The sequence below is a fragment of the Myripristis murdjan genome, chromosome 23 (assembly GCF_902150065.1).
Source record: "Myripristis murdjan chromosome 23, fMyrMur1.1, whole genome shotgun sequence".
Classification (NCBI taxonomy): Eukaryota; Metazoa; Chordata; class Actinopteri; order Holocentriformes; family Holocentridae; genus Myripristis; species Myripristis murdjan.
Genome location: NC_044002.1, coordinates 4,916,904 through 4,935,213, shown reverse-complemented (window position 1 = coordinate 4,935,213; position 18,310 = coordinate 4,916,904). Strand labels below are relative to the sequence as shown.

At 41.2% G+C, this 18,310-nt stretch overlaps 3 protein-coding genes across 3 annotated transcripts in view; 1 reads left to right on the top strand and 2 right to left on the bottom strand.

Annotated features, from left to right (window-relative positions):
* Window positions 1-1,686: 1,686 nt before the first annotated feature.
* On the bottom strand, window positions 1,687-7,804 carry echdc3 (enoyl CoA hydratase domain containing 3). The gene is made up of 6 exons (XM_030045529.1): window positions 7,617-7,804; window positions 6,621-6,742; window positions 6,407-6,504; window positions 5,696-5,896; window positions 3,584-3,762; window positions 1,687-2,832 (listed from the first exon to the last, which is right to left on the bottom strand). Exons 1-6 carry the CDS (start codon window positions 7,748-7,750, stop codon window positions 2,679-2,681), a joined length of 888 nt encoding a protein of 295 aa, XP_029901389.1. The 5' UTR covers window positions 7,751-7,804; the 3' UTR covers window positions 1,687-2,678.
* A 1,063-nt stretch (window positions 7,805-8,867) lies between these two features.
* proser2 (proline and serine rich 2) lies at window positions 8,868-17,262 on the top strand. The gene is made up of 4 exons (XM_030045551.1): window positions 8,868-9,068; window positions 10,245-10,461; window positions 12,644-12,965; window positions 13,917-17,262. Exons 2-4 carry the CDS (start codon window positions 10,348-10,350, stop codon window positions 15,401-15,403), a joined length of 1,923 nt encoding a protein of 640 aa, XP_029901411.1. The 5' UTR covers window positions 8,868-9,068; window positions 10,245-10,347; the 3' UTR covers window positions 15,404-17,262.
* upf2 (UPF2 regulator of nonsense mediated mRNA decay) overlaps window positions 12,340-18,310 on the bottom strand; it is a 31,062-nt gene continuing 25,091 nt past the window's right edge. The window contains exon 23 of the transcript XR_003927835.1: window positions 12,340-12,365. The gene's annotated coding sequence lies outside the window, so the exon portion shown is untranslated. The remainder of the gene's footprint in view (window positions 12,366-18,310) is intronic.

The following is an 18,310-nucleotide window of genomic DNA, read 5'->3' as shown; positions in this document are numbered from 1 at the left end:
GCTGGGTATGACATTAGCTGAGGAGAAAATCGATTTTATTTTGTCAACTTACTACAGCATTGAAGTGGTACTTTGAGTGTTTCCTAATGAGTGAACATTCATGCAGAATACAGGGTGTTTAAGTGACATTTCTATGACTTCCTATAAAAGATTATTTTCCAGGTAACAAACAGAAACAAACATTTGGTGTTAACAAGATAAATATCACACTGTTGGCTGGAAACCATTATTAATCCTGAGATTGGATCAGTAAATAAGTGAGTGTTCTTCCTCAGAGACGAATGGATGTCAGACGAATATCTGACATCCAAAATTGATAACACAGGAAAGGTCAAAGTGCATTTTTCCCTAAGATTGGAGTCCTGTTTCCAAATGAAAATAGAATGGCAGGATTTACATAGACCCAAAAATATGATATCCATTTGTGTGCCAAGTGTGATCAGCAGATTTAGATACGTATTTTTCTGATTGGTCCTCGAGGGATTACATTTGAAAGGGTCTCAGATTTGATCTGTTGTGTGACTTGCTGACAGTTCCCTTTATTTTCTCAATGGGGAAACTAAGGTGTCACATGATGAAAGCTACACTCAGTGGTGGGGGGAAAATACTGGCAGGTTCAACTTGGCAGTTCTACTTATACATAAATAAGCTGGTGAAGGAATCAGACGCACAGCTTGATAGGATCAGTCGACATTTGAGGTGCTCAGCATCCATTCAATCCTGACTCCCATGCTGTTATTGTATATCTTTGGAGTATGTGTATTAGTAAGGTGATGGAGGCATCAGAGGCATGTCTTGTCAAGAGCTTCGTGGGATGAGCAATAACTGGAGAACAACAAAATCCTGCTTGTGATGCCTGCCTGCCTACAGCCTGCATGGTAATGGATGTTTGCTGACAGTAGTGTGAAGACTTACCATGGATTTGTCATCCTATTTATGTAAGAGGAGCTTAAAGAGATGCTTGTGATGCACCAGGACGATGCTTTGAACCCCTGCCCACCACTGTGCCATGTTATTTTTGTCCGTAGTGGGAAAGTTGTATAAATAAGCGGATAAATTGGAGAAAAGGCTCAGAAAAGCTCACTTGGATAAATACTTGGTTGAACCATCAACACCTGAGATTCTCAGGATTAATCCCTAATCTGAGACAACTGTTATTACTGAAGCCATCCTGTTATTAAATGTCAACTCTGCTTACAAAGCAGTGCCATAGAAATATATAATTACAGACTGGCTAGTATCAACTACTACCTACACACTCACGCTCATATAGCGTCCCACAAAGCCAAACAGCAATGACTGAGTTTTTCCAACTGAACCTGGAAACATTTTGTTCCCAAATTTATCTCCTGTCCCAGCAAAAGTATTGTTCCTGCAGAGATCAGTATCATTTGATAGCATTTGTGGTTGGAATTTTTGTTGATATGAAATCTAAAACCCAGGCATGACCTTTGACTACAAAAAGCAGTCCAGTACACACATTTATTCCTTTGACCTATGTAGCTTTGAATGGGATTGGCAGTGATCCACTGATCATAATTTCCCCCTGCTTTTCCCTAGTAAGGCTTACAAAAATACATATGATTCATATGTTTTGACAGCAGTGAAAGCTTGGCTATGCTCCCAAAAAATGGCCATTTTTCTTTTTGAATAAATCCAGCCATATAAGAAAATAAAAACATGCTGTACCCTTGATACAAAGCATTTACTTTATTAGATTTTTATTCTGAAAAGTCACAGAAATGAAGTGTGATATGATCAGCTGGCTCTTACTCCTGCTGTATGTGAGCCTCTGAAGTCTCTTTTTGCACCTTCACTCTTCAGATCTGCACGACGACACCATCACATGGCAACGTGGCAAAACTGCAGCCTGATGCAACACTGCTGTGGTGACACGGTGCACTGAGACATCACAGGCTTCTTCCCATCACCTCAAAGATTTTGTCAATCCCTCATTAGCTATCAATAACATTACTCTGTATTTATCAAGGCCTCCCTGTACAGCAGGTATCACATAAAGAGTATCACATGAAAAAAAAAAAAAAAACAGCTCTTTTCACATTTTTCATTGCACTTGAATCAAGTTATTCATGTACAACAGGAACTGCTAAAACTGCCCTGTTAACTGCAGAGTGCCGCTGAGAATACCTCAGAGAATCACAAAGCATACCATAATGAACAACTAAGTACCACAAAGTGCCCCATAATTCATGGTATCATAATTGTAGTGTTTTGTGATACTTTGTTGTATGTTTTGTGGTAGCTTGTGATAATTGTGGTACTTCTGACTGGTTGTTTTGTGCCAGTTGTAGGTCCTCCATTGAAATATACCTTACATTAGACAGATATAGTGAGAGCAGTGTACTTAAGTTGTAGAACATTTGTGACTGTTAATGACCATCTCAAGTTTCCTGTGTCCTAATGTACTTCCTTCTCATCTCCTCACCATGGTCTTGTAAGAGGCAAGGCTACTTGTCTGAGAATTCAAAGCTTCTGTCTCTTGGGATCTGGTGAGTCTCATTTCTGCATCAGTTGCTCAGCCTCATCATTTCAGCTGGAATGCCTCTGAAATTCCACACCATCAACCAAACGCCAGGTTCAGAGTGTAACTATCAGGATAATCACTAGAGCGCTATGGAGTAAAAGCCACTTCATCCAGTGCAGCGTCCATCCGCCCGTCAGTCGTGGGCCGTCTCCGCTGTGTGGCTCCACACCGGCTTGCGTTTCTCGATGAAGGCTCGGATCCCCTCCTGGCCGTCTCTCAGAGCCAGGTTGTCCACCATCACCTTGGAGGCGGTGGCGTAGGCTGCATCTCGACCTTGTGCCATTTGTCTTCGTGGTTGGGGTGAGCACGTTGAGGGGTAAACATAACAACGTCACGGTGTGAATGGTTATGCCGCTGAATTAAAGGGTTCTCAAAAGATTTTATGTGTGGATCCCCATTTAAAAATTACTTCACAGTCTCCTGTTTAATAAGATTTGACCGCAGGGATCAATATGGAAAGGTTTTAGCTGTTGATTTAGTATAATTGGAGAAATGTCTGTGGTGTACATGGGGAAATATTGGTAGTGTGAATTATATCCATGATTGGAAATTTGACTTTTTCAGTCTGTTAGCAGGCTTATGGTTATGAAGTAAAGGTGCTATGTTTAGTATTTTTAATGTTAATAACATCATTTGCTAATAACATACCTCGGCATAATTACCATAAATAAATGAGACCATAATCAAGATGATTCATAGCCCCTGTTGTTGTGGTATTATTAGTGCTATTGACACTCAAAATTAAGACCTTTCTCATGGAACTCTTGTTGCTTCCTGTTTTCAGTCAGACTTTCATGTTGTTTTTCTTGCTTGTTAAAAGAAATACACTAATTTTGCAAAAAAAAAAAAAAATCTGTGTTTTAGTGTGATTTGTTGCTGCTAAAATATCACATTGCACTTTTACACTGCAGTAAAATTGAACTTATTCTAGTTTTGCTGGGGACTGGTGGACCCCGTCAAAGAGCCACCAGATCCTCCTCGTATTTACAGCTTCTATAAAAAGGAACATTGGCTCTTTAAAGAACAAAAGACCCTCACCTTTGGAAGGTGGCTTTGCCGAGGGCTACAACAGGTCGGCTGGCCTGGCACACCCGCTGGGCTATGGCTAACGTCTCCTCCTCCAGCCGCTCCTCTGGCACCACCTTACTGACCAGACCATGCAGCAAAGCATCATGGGCTGAGATGGGCGCTCCTGTGAACAGCATTTCCATGGCAACCTGGAAAATAAATGCAGAGAGGCACAACAATGAGGTTAAATAAAGCTTATAATGTCCCATGTGGTGCAACTGGGTCAACAGCAAATATCAAGAGAATACACCAAAGAAAAACAGAATATAAAAAATACAGAAAATAGGACAACTGCCGATTCTAATATTTGAAGTGGAAACGCATGGAGTATGAAAATGAGTCACAGTAGAATATAATGGGACAAAGTAGAAATTGGTGAAAATATGTACAATATGAACATAAAAACTACAAAATGAAATATGGAAAAAAACACTAACACCAATAGTAAATGGAATGTAATACTGGAATATCCCAGGTATTCTCTCCAGGTTTCCCATAGGCAGCATAAGAGATTACAAAGGTTATTATAAATAGGATATTATGTTATCATGTTGGCAACTCATGCATTTTGTAGTTGATGTGAGCTCAATTTCCCATTGTTTCCTGGGTAAAGTTGTTCAGTCAAAAGATGGCAATATCTCTTGGCAACTTGACAGGGATCATAGGGTTATTGTTCAATATCAATGACTGTTTCACCAGATTTCCAGCTTTCTAAAGTCACATTATGGCCATACCATTTTTTGGAACATAAACACTCAATAGGGCTTCGAGCTGTGTCAGACAACTACTCCCTACTGTTTGCAAATTCATGTCAATTTTTAAGTCATAGATTACTTAATGCACTTCAATCACACAAGCAAGATATGCACAGATACTGGAGGCTCTAAGGAAATCATGAGAAACAACATCATGAAGTGGGTCAGACCCAGCATCTTTCAGTGTAATTGTAGGCAGATGGGCCTGAATTCAGTTTATTGGTGGATACAAGGATGTTTGAGAGCAAACTGTTAAAAGGTGTGTAAAAACAGCCCATCCCAAATGAGACCTCAACTTGGATGCAAGACATATCAAGGATCCTTTGCACTACAGTTAGACAGAAATATCAGTTTGCTGATATACTCCTGATCAAAATTTTAAGACCAGTTGAAAAATTGCAAGAATTTACATTTTGCACTGTTGGATCTTAAGAAGGTTCTAAGTAGAGCTTCAAAATGCAAAAAGAAGAAATGGGAGTGAGACAAAAAAAAAATTGAGTAAGCAATTTATTGCAAACAACCATTAAACTGAAATAGGCTGTTAATCAGCTGATCAAAAGTTTAAACAGCTCTTTTGACATGAAGCAGGTGAACACGGGTGTTACTGATGACATTAATTCAAATTCTGTTCCAATCAGGTTGAACAGAACCAGGCTCCTGCAGCTGTGCACACTGCCTCACAGGAAACTCTCTGCTGCACTACCACAGAGCACAACCTCATTAATGTCATTAGTAACACCTGTGTTTTCCTGCTATGTCATGTCAGAGTAGTTGCTGATTTAGGTTTATGGCTTTTGTTATTTTTTCTACAGTTTTTATTGCATAATTTATCTGCTATATACGCACCTATATTCTATTTTCGTTTTCCCTGCTTAATCAAAAAGCCTAATAAGTCCTTTTACTGCCAACTATCTACCTACTGCTACCTTTTCAAGTCCAAATGGGTGCTGTGAAAAGGCTGTATTTTGCATAGCGCACCTTTAAAGAACAGTTTTAACGGGTCACTCTGCCATTAAGAGCTGCTAACCCACATAAAATCATTTCATGTGTTTGCTTTTCAGGTTAGTCTTTTCCACCCTGACCAGAATAAAACTCAAAGGGAAACACTGAACCATGAATCATATATAAACACTGAACATGATTCCCTCAACACTATATCATATTGGATTTTTTAATGGTACAGCTTTAATCCAAAAATATCAGTATTGTATCAGTTCTCAAGACCCCAAAACATTACGTAAACATAGTAAACAACAGTGAAAGTGTCCAAGAGCTCGTGTCCCTCTGCTCAAACCCTCATTGTTGCTACACTGGCTCTCATGTTTACCTTCCTGGGCACAGCTCTTCCTATGGCCACTGCTGGTGTGGAGCAGAACAGGCCTACGTTGACACCGGGGGTGGCGAAGGTGGACTTTTCCGTCACCACGGCGATGTCACAGCTAGCAACCAGCTGGCAACCTGCTGCCGTGGCAATGCCATTCACCATAGCGATCACAGGTACAGGTATGTCCTGTATAAGAGTCATTACCTGGAACACAAGAACCAGTGGTTTAATGCATGTGTGTATTATTATCATGTGTTACTGTTTTTTTAGGCTCATATTTTTTACTGAAGCATGTAGAAAACTGATAATGTATTAACTGCTTGGCAATGTACTAATGGTCAAGAAGCAATGCATTTTCAATCTAAAGGTGGAAAATGTAAAAACCTGCGTGTGTAACACATTTTAATTGTGATCTCATGATATGGGGTGTAATATATTTAACTGATGTAATAATTATATTGACTAATAGTGTAATAATTTGAAGGAAATAAAGGACTGTACTAACTGCAGAAATTGCATTAAAATATCTTACACCTCTTATGATATAATCATTATAAATGCATCAGAGTAACATGCTGAATTACTCAAGGGCTTCTCATAGACAACCAGTGTAAAACTGAACAATTCTTTAATAAATAATCCTGACTCAAAAAAAAAAAAACTGCATCATATCAGACAGATGTGGGTGTGTGTGCGCGTGTGTATGAGACTAACCTCTGCACAAGTATGAAACACTTGTGTGTGATATTCCCTGCCCTGTGCTGACGTCAGCTCCTTCAGGTCATGACCAGAGGAAAACACTGGACCCTTCGCTGACACACACACATACGCAACACACACATACATACATACACAACACAGATCGTTAGAACACTATCTCTCTGTTTCGCTCTCACACACCCTCTGACATACACACGTTAATATCTACCTGAGATGATAATAACTCTGAGATTTTCACTGTCAATATCAGTCAGGATGTTTTCTCTGAGTGACTCCAACATGGCCAAGGACAGGGCATTTCTCTTTTTGGGATTGTTCAATATAATTCTCCTGCAAAACAAAAAGTGGTGTCAACAAAGTGATGCTTGGTAGTTGGACATTTATTGCTGTACTGGGTTATAGGTTTGTGAGCACTTCACTGCAAGTTTGTTTAAAATTTTCCACAAAGTGTTCCTAAAGTGATCACTATAATGAAAACCCAAAGCGCACTGTACACATAACACAGCTTTAAGGCCCATAACTATAACGGTATTATAATATTGTGGGAGATTTTAAAAATACCATTAAGTAGGATAAGGGTCGCTGTACTGTAAACTCACTTTTGAATACCACACATTAAGACAAAAATGCAGGAGTATTTTGGAAATATTAGACTGTTTTTTTTTTTTCTTCAGGTTAGCATCAAAGGCTCTTAAGCGATATAATTAACAAACTAAACTGAAAAACACAGTCTTACGTAATCTGCTAACCCCAATGCGTGCCCTAGGTCGCGTGGACTGAACGGTACACCACACGTAATTCAAAACTTTTGATATTTAACGTTTCCTTGTTCATTTGCATATATTGACACCTGGCAGAATGAAACTTAAGACGTTTAACAAATAGTTAGCGGACGTTAATACACCAAGCAACGCTTATGGCGATTAAGTTTGAACTTTTAGTATTGGTTTGCCTGTTCTTTGACGAAAACAGATTGTGCTGGACGGTGCAGAGCGGCGGGAACCAGTTCTCAAGGTGATTTTACTGCAGTAACATGGTGCCTGGTGGACCGAGCTGTACGCCGAATTTAACAGAGGAAATATATCGAGACGAAAATCCTTAAATAAGGACGACTGCGTGAATGAATAGCAGATTGGTTTACCGAGTTTGTCGTTTAAGTCTCGTTAAACCTCCCCAAAACGACACACTTTAACATAAACTCGACCTTATTCTGTTGTTTTCCTGTTTCACGGTCAGCGGCTCCGTCTGAGTCTGGGTGTACAGCCGTGTCCCGGGCAGCAGAGTTAACCTGCTGAGATGAACTACATCCACAGCTCTGCTCAGTAAACTACGAGCCATGTTTCCACTCCTGTCACTGTTTTCCTCTGTCAAACAAGAGCACCCTCTGCCCTGATTTCCGGCTGCCACATACGTCATCACGTAGCGCTGCGTGTAAACACAGCAAAAGCAAGCAAAAGCGTGTGTAACAGCTTCAGCTCCTTTTCCACATATTTTATGATAAAGGCGTTGGCTTAGAAGATCAGGGTGGTTCATGTCCCAGTTGTATTTAACGCGAGTTGTAGTATCCTGACTGAAGATTAATAAATACTGTATTATTGTTACCTATCTCCATCCAGACACACTACTTTTGCCTTGATTGACCCCATATAGTGTTACTCTTTGTATCCACTAGGTGGTGATGTCTACCTTAACTGTATTTGCACACCGTCTGGGGTACTGAATGTACCCTACACAATGTCAAAATAATAACAGTAATAATTAATCAGTAAGTCATCATAATAATATCTTCCCAATTTCATAAATATTTACAGTTTAATTCTTACTGGGAAAAAATCCTGTAGGCTTAAGCACTAGTTTAAAGCCATCCCCATCCTCTCCTTCTTGTGATCTGGGTAGCCTAACGAAAAGTTAAGTGAAATTAAATAATAAAATTACACTGCAATTTGGACACTTTGGGCATGAGAAAAGAAACACTAACTGATTTTCTCCTTTTTATCCTTATCAATGCATTTTTTAAAAAATACATTTTTTAGGTCAGGACTGCACAGGATGCAGAGGACATGACCCTAAAAAATAAAGTTAATCTATACTAAGTGCTAATGCACCCATTTGAAGAAAGAAAAATCTGTTACAATTGGAGAAAACGTTAATTATTGTTTGTTTTTTCATTACAAACCATACTCACATAGCTTACAGCGGTTTGATACCTTTGTTATGATGTATACTATGAATTTATCTCCTTTGTTTATGTTGGATCACAGGGGCATGGAAGCGGGGGGGCAGAGTTTAGACGGATTTGCCTCCACAACATCAGTATTCTCACACCTGAATTTATCCAAGCCGCTCCCACCTATTACTCCTCCCCGCGTCGCCACTGACGGGCTTGGGTGGAGTTTGTCTGGAGCACAAACCAGAGCGCACGGTGCCACTTTGGCCCCATTACGCACACGGAGCTCACCAAGTCAGCACGGAGAGAGCGCAACACCACGGTTACTTTTACAACCAGCTCAAACAATAAATATATGATTTATTCGTATGCAGGAGAGTAGACAGACCATTTTCCCTCTTGCAAGTTAATGATTTTTTTTTTTTTTTTTTTTTTAAACATAATTGATCTGTCGCCGTGGCAGTGATGCTGTTACTGCGGAGATGTTGGGTAAGTCATCTGTGCTGCTGGGTTTAAAAAAAAAAAAAAAAAAGAAAGAAAGAAAGAAAGAAAGAAAAAGAAAGAAAAAGAAAAAAACTCGTACTCTCTTTTTACTTAAGTTCATAAAGTTTCCCTAATTGATCTGCTATATCATTTATATTATATTCCTGTTTATTATCCATTATTATCCATTTATTGTGTTTTAACGTGTCTTGGCATTTTGCTGGTGTTTTCACCTCCTATTTTATCTCTTTGATACTCCTATAGAGTCTTATAGTGCATCTCAGCTGCTAAGTAGAGTTTATATGAGTTTACACTGACCTCATTGTGGTTTATGGTATTTTTTTTATCTTATATTCCTGTGATATTTCTTCATCTGCCTTCAGTACTCAAAAGTGAGTTTACAGTGACTCTCTGTGTTTACAGTGAGTGTTTTATGGTGTCCTTATCTCCTATGGTGGCACTGTTCTATAGGATAGTATTTCAGCGTGATATTTTCTATAGTAATCCTATCAAAGTTATCATGGACTGTGGTGACCACGCCTACTCTTTTTTCAGCCATAAATATGGTGTTTGTTTGTTTTTTAACATAACACTTATTTGCATTTGGTTCCAGACCACCACACTAGAGAATTATGCTTAGTCCTTATCAGAACTACTTTAGAAAGGAATGTGGGCCAAATCACCCACTTGACAAACAAGCACTGCCTTTGAGCTGTGGGGCTTATTTTGCAGGTCTGCCAGGTCCAGGATAACTGGTCCATCAGCTTTTTACTTCTGTTGTGATGCTGAGCTGTAACTCTCAGATTTACAGAGACAAAGACTGAAGCAGATGCCTCCACTGCTAGAATGAAAACCAAATCAACAATGAGGAGTCCCAGGCCAAACAGATGCACTCAGCCATTGCTTGTGGTTGTGAAGGCAACAGCTTCCTGTAGTTGGTTTTGACCTTGAAGCACCTGCTCTTAAAGGATCAGCTGAGTGTCGGTTGGAATAGACCGTTTATATATTTGCATAGCAAATAGGAGGTTAACTGGTTTTATATGTGCTGAGTTGACCCTACTAAGTGTTGAGTGGACACCAAAACCTCTCTGCAACATCACGGTGACATTTTAGGTGACAGCACCTGTCTCTTTACATTCTGACTGACCATGATTGTTGTCTCTCCCCTTCTGTCTTTGCCAGGCTCTGGCTGAAAAGAAGAGGATTAGATGATTCTTCGGAGTGAAACCAGGAATATTTCTGGTTTTCTCCTTAAGCCACTTGGGAAAACTGGGCCTTCCATGAGATGTCCAAAGGCCAGCTGACCACTGACCCGGTTACCATGAGCATCCATCTGCAGGCCAATCCTCAGCTCCACTTCGGAGTCAATGGAGGGGCCAGCCAAAACTCCAGGTCAAGCGTGAGTATTAGGAAGCCATTGTGGTTAATCAGTAATTACCTTTGAGTCAGTATTAAGTTGTCTTGTACCTTTACTACATTTTCTGCACCCATAGATCCATCCATCCACTTGACATTTATTGAGCCAAGCCTTAAGCCAGTAATAACATGACCAGACCATACATTAATGTAAACTGCATGGATTTAAGTGTGTGGAAAATCATTTTCACTGGGGATTCATCTGCCAGTAGTGAAGATTTTTTTTTTTAGCCTGAAGGAATAATGATATCTCTAAAGGATAGTCTGGTTCCAGCTTAATGGCTTGTCTATTAGGACAAATGGGCAAAGGCAGGAGTCCCAGTCCAGTCTTTTATTTTGGAATAGTTTAAACTGATTTATTTGACAACATAAGAAAAGGGATAATGAATTATATTAATCTAGACATCATAATTCCTCATTTCAATAAGTAATATTCCAACAAAGGTCATTTAACTTCAAACACAATTACTGTGTATATCTAAGAGTGAAGAAATAACTGTAGCACTACTGAAACATAATCAGTACAGGAAATAAATTATAAACTACCAAAGCTGCTATAAATGCATTTTAAAGCAAAGGAACCTTAGATATCATATACACAGATCAAACTATTAGAGGGATGAGGCATCCACATGAGGCCCGCCAGCCTCTTTGTTCTTAAAAAGGGTTTACCATGGGTGAGCTGGCTTCCCATATTGATTCTGAGGCTCCGCCCATCCAGGAAGCAGTGAGGCAGGTAGAGGAAGGTTAGAGTGAGAGGGAATTTTCCACATGTTGCACCTAAGGAAAAACTCAGCCAAGTTGAGCAGTAAACACTCCACGTATGTTTATTTCATTTGAATGCATTTACTTCCAGCTGTCAGTTGTTGGTTTTACCACACGCAAGTTAAGAGTTGATGCTTATTGTGCAGACTGTAATTCACCCTTGACTGAGGAGTGAGTTGTGTTTATACAACAAAAGTAGTCCTGGCAAACAGAGAAATTACTGTTGCTTAACAACTTAATCCCCTTTGCATGCCTTGGGGATGACATCCATTTATCAACACACAACACAGCTGAACCGGTTAAGCTGCAGTTTTCTGGGTCTTGACTGCATTACTACAATAGCCATCTTTCATTGTTGCTGAAACCAGCATATCAGTGTTATCTCATATTGGTTTCAGGTGGGTGTTGCCACAGGTGTCTTTGTGCCTATGTGTAAAGCAAAACGAGGCTCACGTTAACCTTGTTAAGCCACCAGTTGCCCCTGTTTGCAAATTTTATGTCAGCAACAGACAACTGCGTGCCGTCATGGTAACCTTGTCAACCACAAACTGGAGGTCATACCCTTAGAATAGCACAAATAAGCACCTTCCATTTGGTTAGTGGCAATGTAATTGCAGTAATACACAGTATATGATCAAAACAGTGTATTGTCGTGTCACTATGTGTGAGTAATATATTTTCTACTTACCTCTGAGTGCATCACATTTGGTTGTTGGAGCTGTTCCCTAACACCATCTGGTTTGGTTTAAATAGGTGGACTTGACCTTTGTCTGGACTGAAAAAGACCTCAGTTTGCAGAGGAAAAATCAATAGTCACTCAGTAGCTCAGCCATCAAGGCAGTGCTGTCATTGGATACCCCATTGTGCAGTGGACAGGGGCTGCGCTGTGTGAGGCAGGACAGGTAGCCATGTGGGCTACGCAAGAGGCAGAGGTGGAGAGAGCCAAGGAGAGAGAGAGGTGCAGTCACGATTTAGGTCCCTCCCATAGAAGAGAGGGGCGTTTGAGCTAAATATAGGGTGGGAAAGAAGTCTGGGAGGTTGAGATGCAGAAACAAACAGCCCTATGTTCTCTGTACACACACACACACACACACACACACACACACACACACACACACACACCTACTGTATGAGAAAGCCAGCTGAGTGGCTTGAGACAGGGTTTTCAGTGTAATCATGAATAGAAAGACAAATCTTGTTTTGCATCATGAAGGTCTTGAAATTAATAAGCTTAAGACAAGTAGTTAATTTAAATAGTGAAGTGGTGACAAGGATGATGATTATAATGATGCTACTCTTTACAAGAAAGTACAACAAACGGAGATTGATATTAATGTGAAAAGATTTACAGTCCAGGCTCCACAAATAAGCAGTCTCTGGCTTGGTATTACCCCCGACAGGAAGATGAGACTCTGCAGTTCCTGAGTCAGGAGGAGCAGGAGTGTATCCTGTTCTTCGAGGAGACCATTGACTCCCTGGAGGAGAGTTTGGAGGAGGAGGAGAGAAAGCAGGAGCTGGTGAAGCCCCCAGTGAGCAGTAGTCCTATTGAAGAGGTAGATGGACTCCCAACCTTGCCTTCTGCACCAAGTCCAAACCCTGGCCTCATGTCCTCCTTGGTAAACAGACCACCCAGTCCTAAAGACCAGGACATTATAGACCTGGTCCGACCAGGCCCGGACCTGGTTCAGACCAACGAGCCACTCTTCAATCCCACCATGCCAGGTAGTGTACTGCACAGCTTGACCTAATTGTACATTCACAGTTTATTAAGAAAAAAAAAACATGCAATAGGTTGTTTTTTGGGCAAGATCTGATAACTGATGTTAAAATTGCACTAAGCAAGACCTTTTGTAAAAAAAATTCATCATACATACATTAGCCTAAATGTTGAAATGGGACTGCAACTTGTCTGGTTTCCAGACCCCATGAATTGTGCTGTATTTCAGTGGGGTCTGGCCACGTTTCTATCTGAAATGATTTACCCAAAGCCAGTGCTTGTCCCAAAGACCACTGGTCAGCATTAGATAAATCATACTAGGACTTTTCATAGCGTCTTCCATGTTTACTTCTCGAAGTAAGAGAATTTGTCGACCGGCCAATCAGGCATCTCACGCAGATTCCAATCAAATCTACCCATGGGAATGAGAGCAGGTCCAGGCCTGACGGGAACACGAGAACCTGTAGTCTTGAGTCATGAGGAACAGGAGTATATCCTGTTCTGCTGTCCAATATCAGGATAATTCGATACAGGCTAGGCCTAAAGTGGAAACAGCATCCTTCCCCCACGACACCCTGTGATATTATTCTGTTGTCCCAAGATGAAATTCTGTTACCCACACTTCTCCACCTGCAGGAGGCAATCAATTGAATCTTAGGCACAAAATATAGTCTCGTAACCACCCTCTGTCATACAGTCAGTATTTTTGGTATAAACCATCACAGAGTAGCCAGCTTCGTTAACATGCATGTGCAAGTCACTGCCATCACTGCATCACGGCTGTTGTAGTATTGAAGTTCAAATCTTTAAAATGGTCACCTCTCACTGTCATTTGAAGTCCTCAATATGCAAAGTTGCCTAATGCAGTTTTAACAAGATGTTGTTCATAATTCTATCTCAGTCAAAACAAGGGCAGTAGGTATTGAAGCATATTCTTTGACATGTGTCCATCCTAGATTTCCAGAGCATGGTGGTGAGTCCTGACAGCCACTTTGAGATAAAGCCAAGGCGTGATCCAGTGGACAGCTTACCTTTGGAGTATGATGCTCCCCTACCTGTCAGCAGCCATGGACCTCCAGATAGCCAGTTTGCCTACCATCCCCCAGGCTGTATCCCCACTCCAGTCTTGATTGCCCAGAAGATAGCTGAGAACCAAGCAAGTGGACCCGCCAGTGTCCATCCCTCTATTCTTCTCCGCCGTAGGAGCCTAGAGTCTGACAAGCCACCAAGCTACAGCTTTGATCATCCAGCCAAACAGGGCCCTCCTACCTCTGCTAAGCCCACCCGCTTCCCTTCTAACATCAGCGTGATGCTTGGCAACAAGGAGCACCATAACCAGTCGCTAGCTAATGTGAACATCCAGGAGAGGCGGGCACAGATGCTGGCTAACTTATCAGGGACGTCGCATCCTCTGGAGCAGGTAAACTGCGAGCAGGTCTTAGAACAAAAGACTCGAAACATTCCCACTCGCAGTATTTCCTTCAGGGATCCTACACCAGACAAATCCAGGAAGGAGGCGCTGTCTAAGTTGGGCCTGACCAGGAACCGTGCTATGTCTGGGGGTGTGTCTCTCCTTATTACACCTAAGAGCACCACCCCACCTCCTCACACAGATACAGAACCCAGCATCAAACCTCCTTTGGCCAATATTCCCAATCCAACCCAGAGCCAAACTCATGCTGACAGGAAACCAGAGAATGTGCTGACAGACTCCCTCAGCAGCGCTGGAGATAAAACCCTTCGGGCAAGCCCCTCGCCACCGGCAACAGTCACACAAAGCAGCTACTATCCACCTCCCTTTGAAAGCAAGCCACAACTCTCTCCTCCTCCTGAGGTTACCTCTTTGGACTTTAATAGCTATGGAGGGAAAACCATTGTGGTGAACCCTTCTGCTTCCTCCAGGAAAGAACCTGTGGTTTCTTCAGGCAGCCTTGATAGCAAAACACTCCCACCCACACTGGCTAACCCCAGTGAATTCAACAGCTATGGAGGAAAGACAAAAGTCATGGCTGGTGTCTCTCCACTCATGTCCAGGAACGACCTCCCAGACATCCTCAGCTCTCACATTGACAAGTGCAGAACGATGCCATCCCCTGCCAAATCAGAAATGCTACCCTACGAGCTCAACAGTTATGGAGGGAAAACCCGAACCATAACTCCCTCCACCAGCGCGACTCTCCCTTCCTCAGCCAGCCCAGCAAGGACTTCCAAAGCTCCAGCCCCAGCCCTGGCCCCCAAACCTATCCGCCGCCACCACAGCTCTCACAGCCCACAGAAAGTAGTGGCACGGCACCAGTCTCCTGAACCAAGACGGAGGTCCACTTCCAAACAGGCAGCGTTTCGTCCCCAGGGCATCACCGTGCAATTTTCTGGACGGGGAGCCACAGACGAGTCACGCCGGGAAGCACTGAGGAAACTGGGGCTTCTGAAAGACACTTTCTAAATCTTTGATATCTACTTCATTGCTCAGTCTTGACCTGCAGAGCCTGAATCTCAGTTCCAGAAGTTTCTGTGTGTATGCATTTGTGTTTAAGGCGTGGTCGGAAAGAGACCTACATTTACTGTGGAATGGAGCTGGATCTTACAATAGACCTGTACAGCCAGTTCTCAGTTCCTGGTTCCTGGTCAACAGAAAGCTCCAACAAACAAGTCATGGTACAGTTGCTATACACACACAGTTTTGCTGATGAACTGTTGAGAAAGAAACATGAACAATTGCTTTAGAGTGCCTCTAATTACCTAGAAATTATAGGTCTCTAATGGATGGTACAAGCATCTATTTGAGGAGAAGAATCTTCTGGATGTTTTCAACATCATTGAGAACAAATTTTTTAAGGCTCCCCACGGTTCTCTCAAAAGGCAAACGGAAACCATATTTATTTAGGTAACTGTATTATCATGACATATTCTTTTAAGCAGCTTTCAGAAAAGTGAAATTAGCTGACATAAACAGGCTGTGTAATCTGTTATGCCCCTGTTACATGGGAACTTGTGACCTCTTGTTTTCACTGGTTTGTTTACTGACTTGGGCATTGTTGGTTTGGAGGGCATTGTAGTCAGTGGTGTGTGTATATATATATGTGTGTGTGTGTGAGAGTGTGTGTGTGTGTTTCTGTCACAGTAGTTCAGCGCTTACGAGCAAGAACAAAGCTGAAAGCACTTTTATTAGAGCAATTTATTATTCTGAAGTGATCATAACTCTATTGTAATCAAGAGATTCTAAAGAAGCCTACTTTTGGGTACAACAACTGGAAAGAACAGTAAAGGACACGAAATTAGACCACTGTCATCAGGAATGATGCAAAAACTGAAGAGAGGAATTAGAGATGAAAACTAGTGGTGATTTGTGTATTAAGTGATATCTCATATTAGTTTTGTTCCTATTTCCGATGTAGAGGAAATGCATGACTGTTGTACCAATGATTCCACTGAGTCCTCTGTCCTAGAGTTTAGTGAAAAGAGCCTGGGTTTCTTGGAAGAAGCAATATGGTAAGCTGTGCTAACTACAGAGTTGGCTGGAGGGTATTTATACTCCACGGACAAGCCTCCCACACCAAACCACAGACTGTGGAATGAGGTGTGGGTAGGACTTTTTACTACACTGAGGGAGTATGTGAAACAAGAAAAAAAAAAAATACCGTGGGGGAATGGGCGAGCACATGGCATTGTACAAAACACAAACACTCAAACCACAGAATCTAGAAATACATGCCAAGATACTTGTTTTTTCCCCTGTCACACTGTTGTTGATGACTCTGCTGTTCTGACATTTGAAGTGTGTTATTTAACTGTCACTGTAACATATGTGTCTGCCACCCTTGCTGGTATGAAACCTGACGTGTGTGTGTGTGTGTGAGAGAGAGAGAGAGAGAGCGAGAGTGTGTTAGGGAGTGTATCTGTGTGTGTGCATGCCTGTGTGTGTGAGAAACCTGTGTGTCCTTGTTAGACTCCGGCCTCTGTAGGTATTCTACAGTAACTCTTGAAGTATCTTTTGAATCATGCAGTTGTGCATTATGGAAGCGCAGCTGTGCCGATCTTTTTGTGAATTTTGTTTACAGACTCCGGTTTTTTGTAGCTCATCTACAATAATTTTGAAGTATCCAGTGGTGCATACATACATATATACATACTGTATAACCCACACTAATGAAATGTATCAGCAAGTCAAAATGTGTATAATAGTAGTTGGGAGATCAGTGGCCATCCAACAGTTGCTGCTATGGTACAACAGCTTGGTATGCTTTATTCCTAAATTCTGAAACATGTACTCTGCTAAATATATGTTAAGTTTTGGTCAATCATTAAAGAGAATAATACAACTTGTGAAGTTTTTGTTTTGCTTCGTTTTACTCTGGAATGAAAGGAGTGAATGCATGGTGTTTAATGATTAGTGATGTCTAGAGAATAATTCACTTCAGTTGAAACTTAATGCAGGGCACAAAGTTTTTGGGATATTGACCCATTGGCTCACTAAGCCAGTGTTTCTCAACCTGGTGTCCAGGGACCCCCAGGTGTCCTTGAGGATGTTCCAGGGGGCCCTAGAAAAGATAGGAATATTTTAATTTCACTATTATTTCATTGACTGGAAATTAGTCCAATGAGAGAATGTATAAGAATGATTATTACATTCATAGGTTTTCATGAGTTTCTTTGTTAATCTGCAAATCTACATTAAAAACAGTGAAGGAATAACCAAATCTTACCAGATGGAGATCCCTGAGACTACATCTTAACCAAATACAGGTCTGTGGCATGATGTGTATCACTTTTGGAGTCCTTGTCTGAGTGCATTTACTTGCACATCAACAACTGAATTTTAACCCAGTTAAGAAAATAATATTTGTCATGTTTAACACCTTTATCTCATTATCTTTATCAGATAAAAGCATGTAACACATAATCATAGTAAACATAACCTAGTCAACACACCAGGATTTCAGCTCCATTTTTGTGTTTCTTATAACATATGAATGCCTTATATTTCTTTTGGCCTCTCAAACTGTGCATGTAGACATTGTAACTATGTTGTATTTGCAAAGCAAACAGCATGGCACAGGGCTGGGGCGTGAAAAGAGAAATTGTGTGACTTCAAACCATCATGCAGTTAAACTGTTACTTTAAACTGGTTACACCCGGTAATCAAGCTAATGGTGTGCATGTAAATGCTGAGTGCTGCATGCTAAATACTTGAGCAAACGTTTTCCAGAGTTTGAAAACCGACATTTCATACATTTGAAATAGGAAATAGCCTACTGTTGATTTAGTAGGTGATGTAGCCAGGTTTATTTTGGAACTATTTCAGGTGAGCAACCATGAATTCATCCACCACAGTGATATTCAGTTGTAGACT

What these genes read in the sequence shown, in the direction of transcription:
- proser2 (XM_030045551.1), top strand. Translation starts at nt 10,348, where the DNA reads ATGTCCAAAGGCCAGCTGACCACTGACCCGGTTACCATGAGCATCCAT. An exon ending in GCCAAAACTCCAGGTCAAGC is followed by an intron (nt 10,462 to 12,643) that starts GTGAGTATTAGG and finishes TACCCCCGACAG; the next exon opens with GAAGATGAGACTCTGCAGTT. An exon ending in CTTCAATCCCACCATGCCAG is followed by an intron (nt 12,966 to 13,916) that starts GTAGTGTACTGC and finishes TGTCCATCCTAG; the next exon opens with ATTTCCAGAGCATGGTGGTG.
- echdc3 (XM_030045529.1), bottom strand. Translation starts at nt 7,750, where the DNA reads ATGGCTCGTAGTTTACTGAGCAGAGCTGTGGATGTAGTTCATCTCAGC. An exon ending in GAAGAGCTGTGCCCAGGAAG is followed by an intron (nt 3,763 to 5,695) that starts GTAAACATGAGA and finishes TTTATTTTCCAG; the next exon opens with GTTGCCATGGAAATGCTGTT. An exon ending in GGCAAAGCCACCTTCCAAAG is followed by an intron (nt 2,833 to 3,583) that starts GTGAGGGTCTTT and finishes CCAACCACGAAG; the next exon opens with ACAAATGGCACAAGGTCGAG.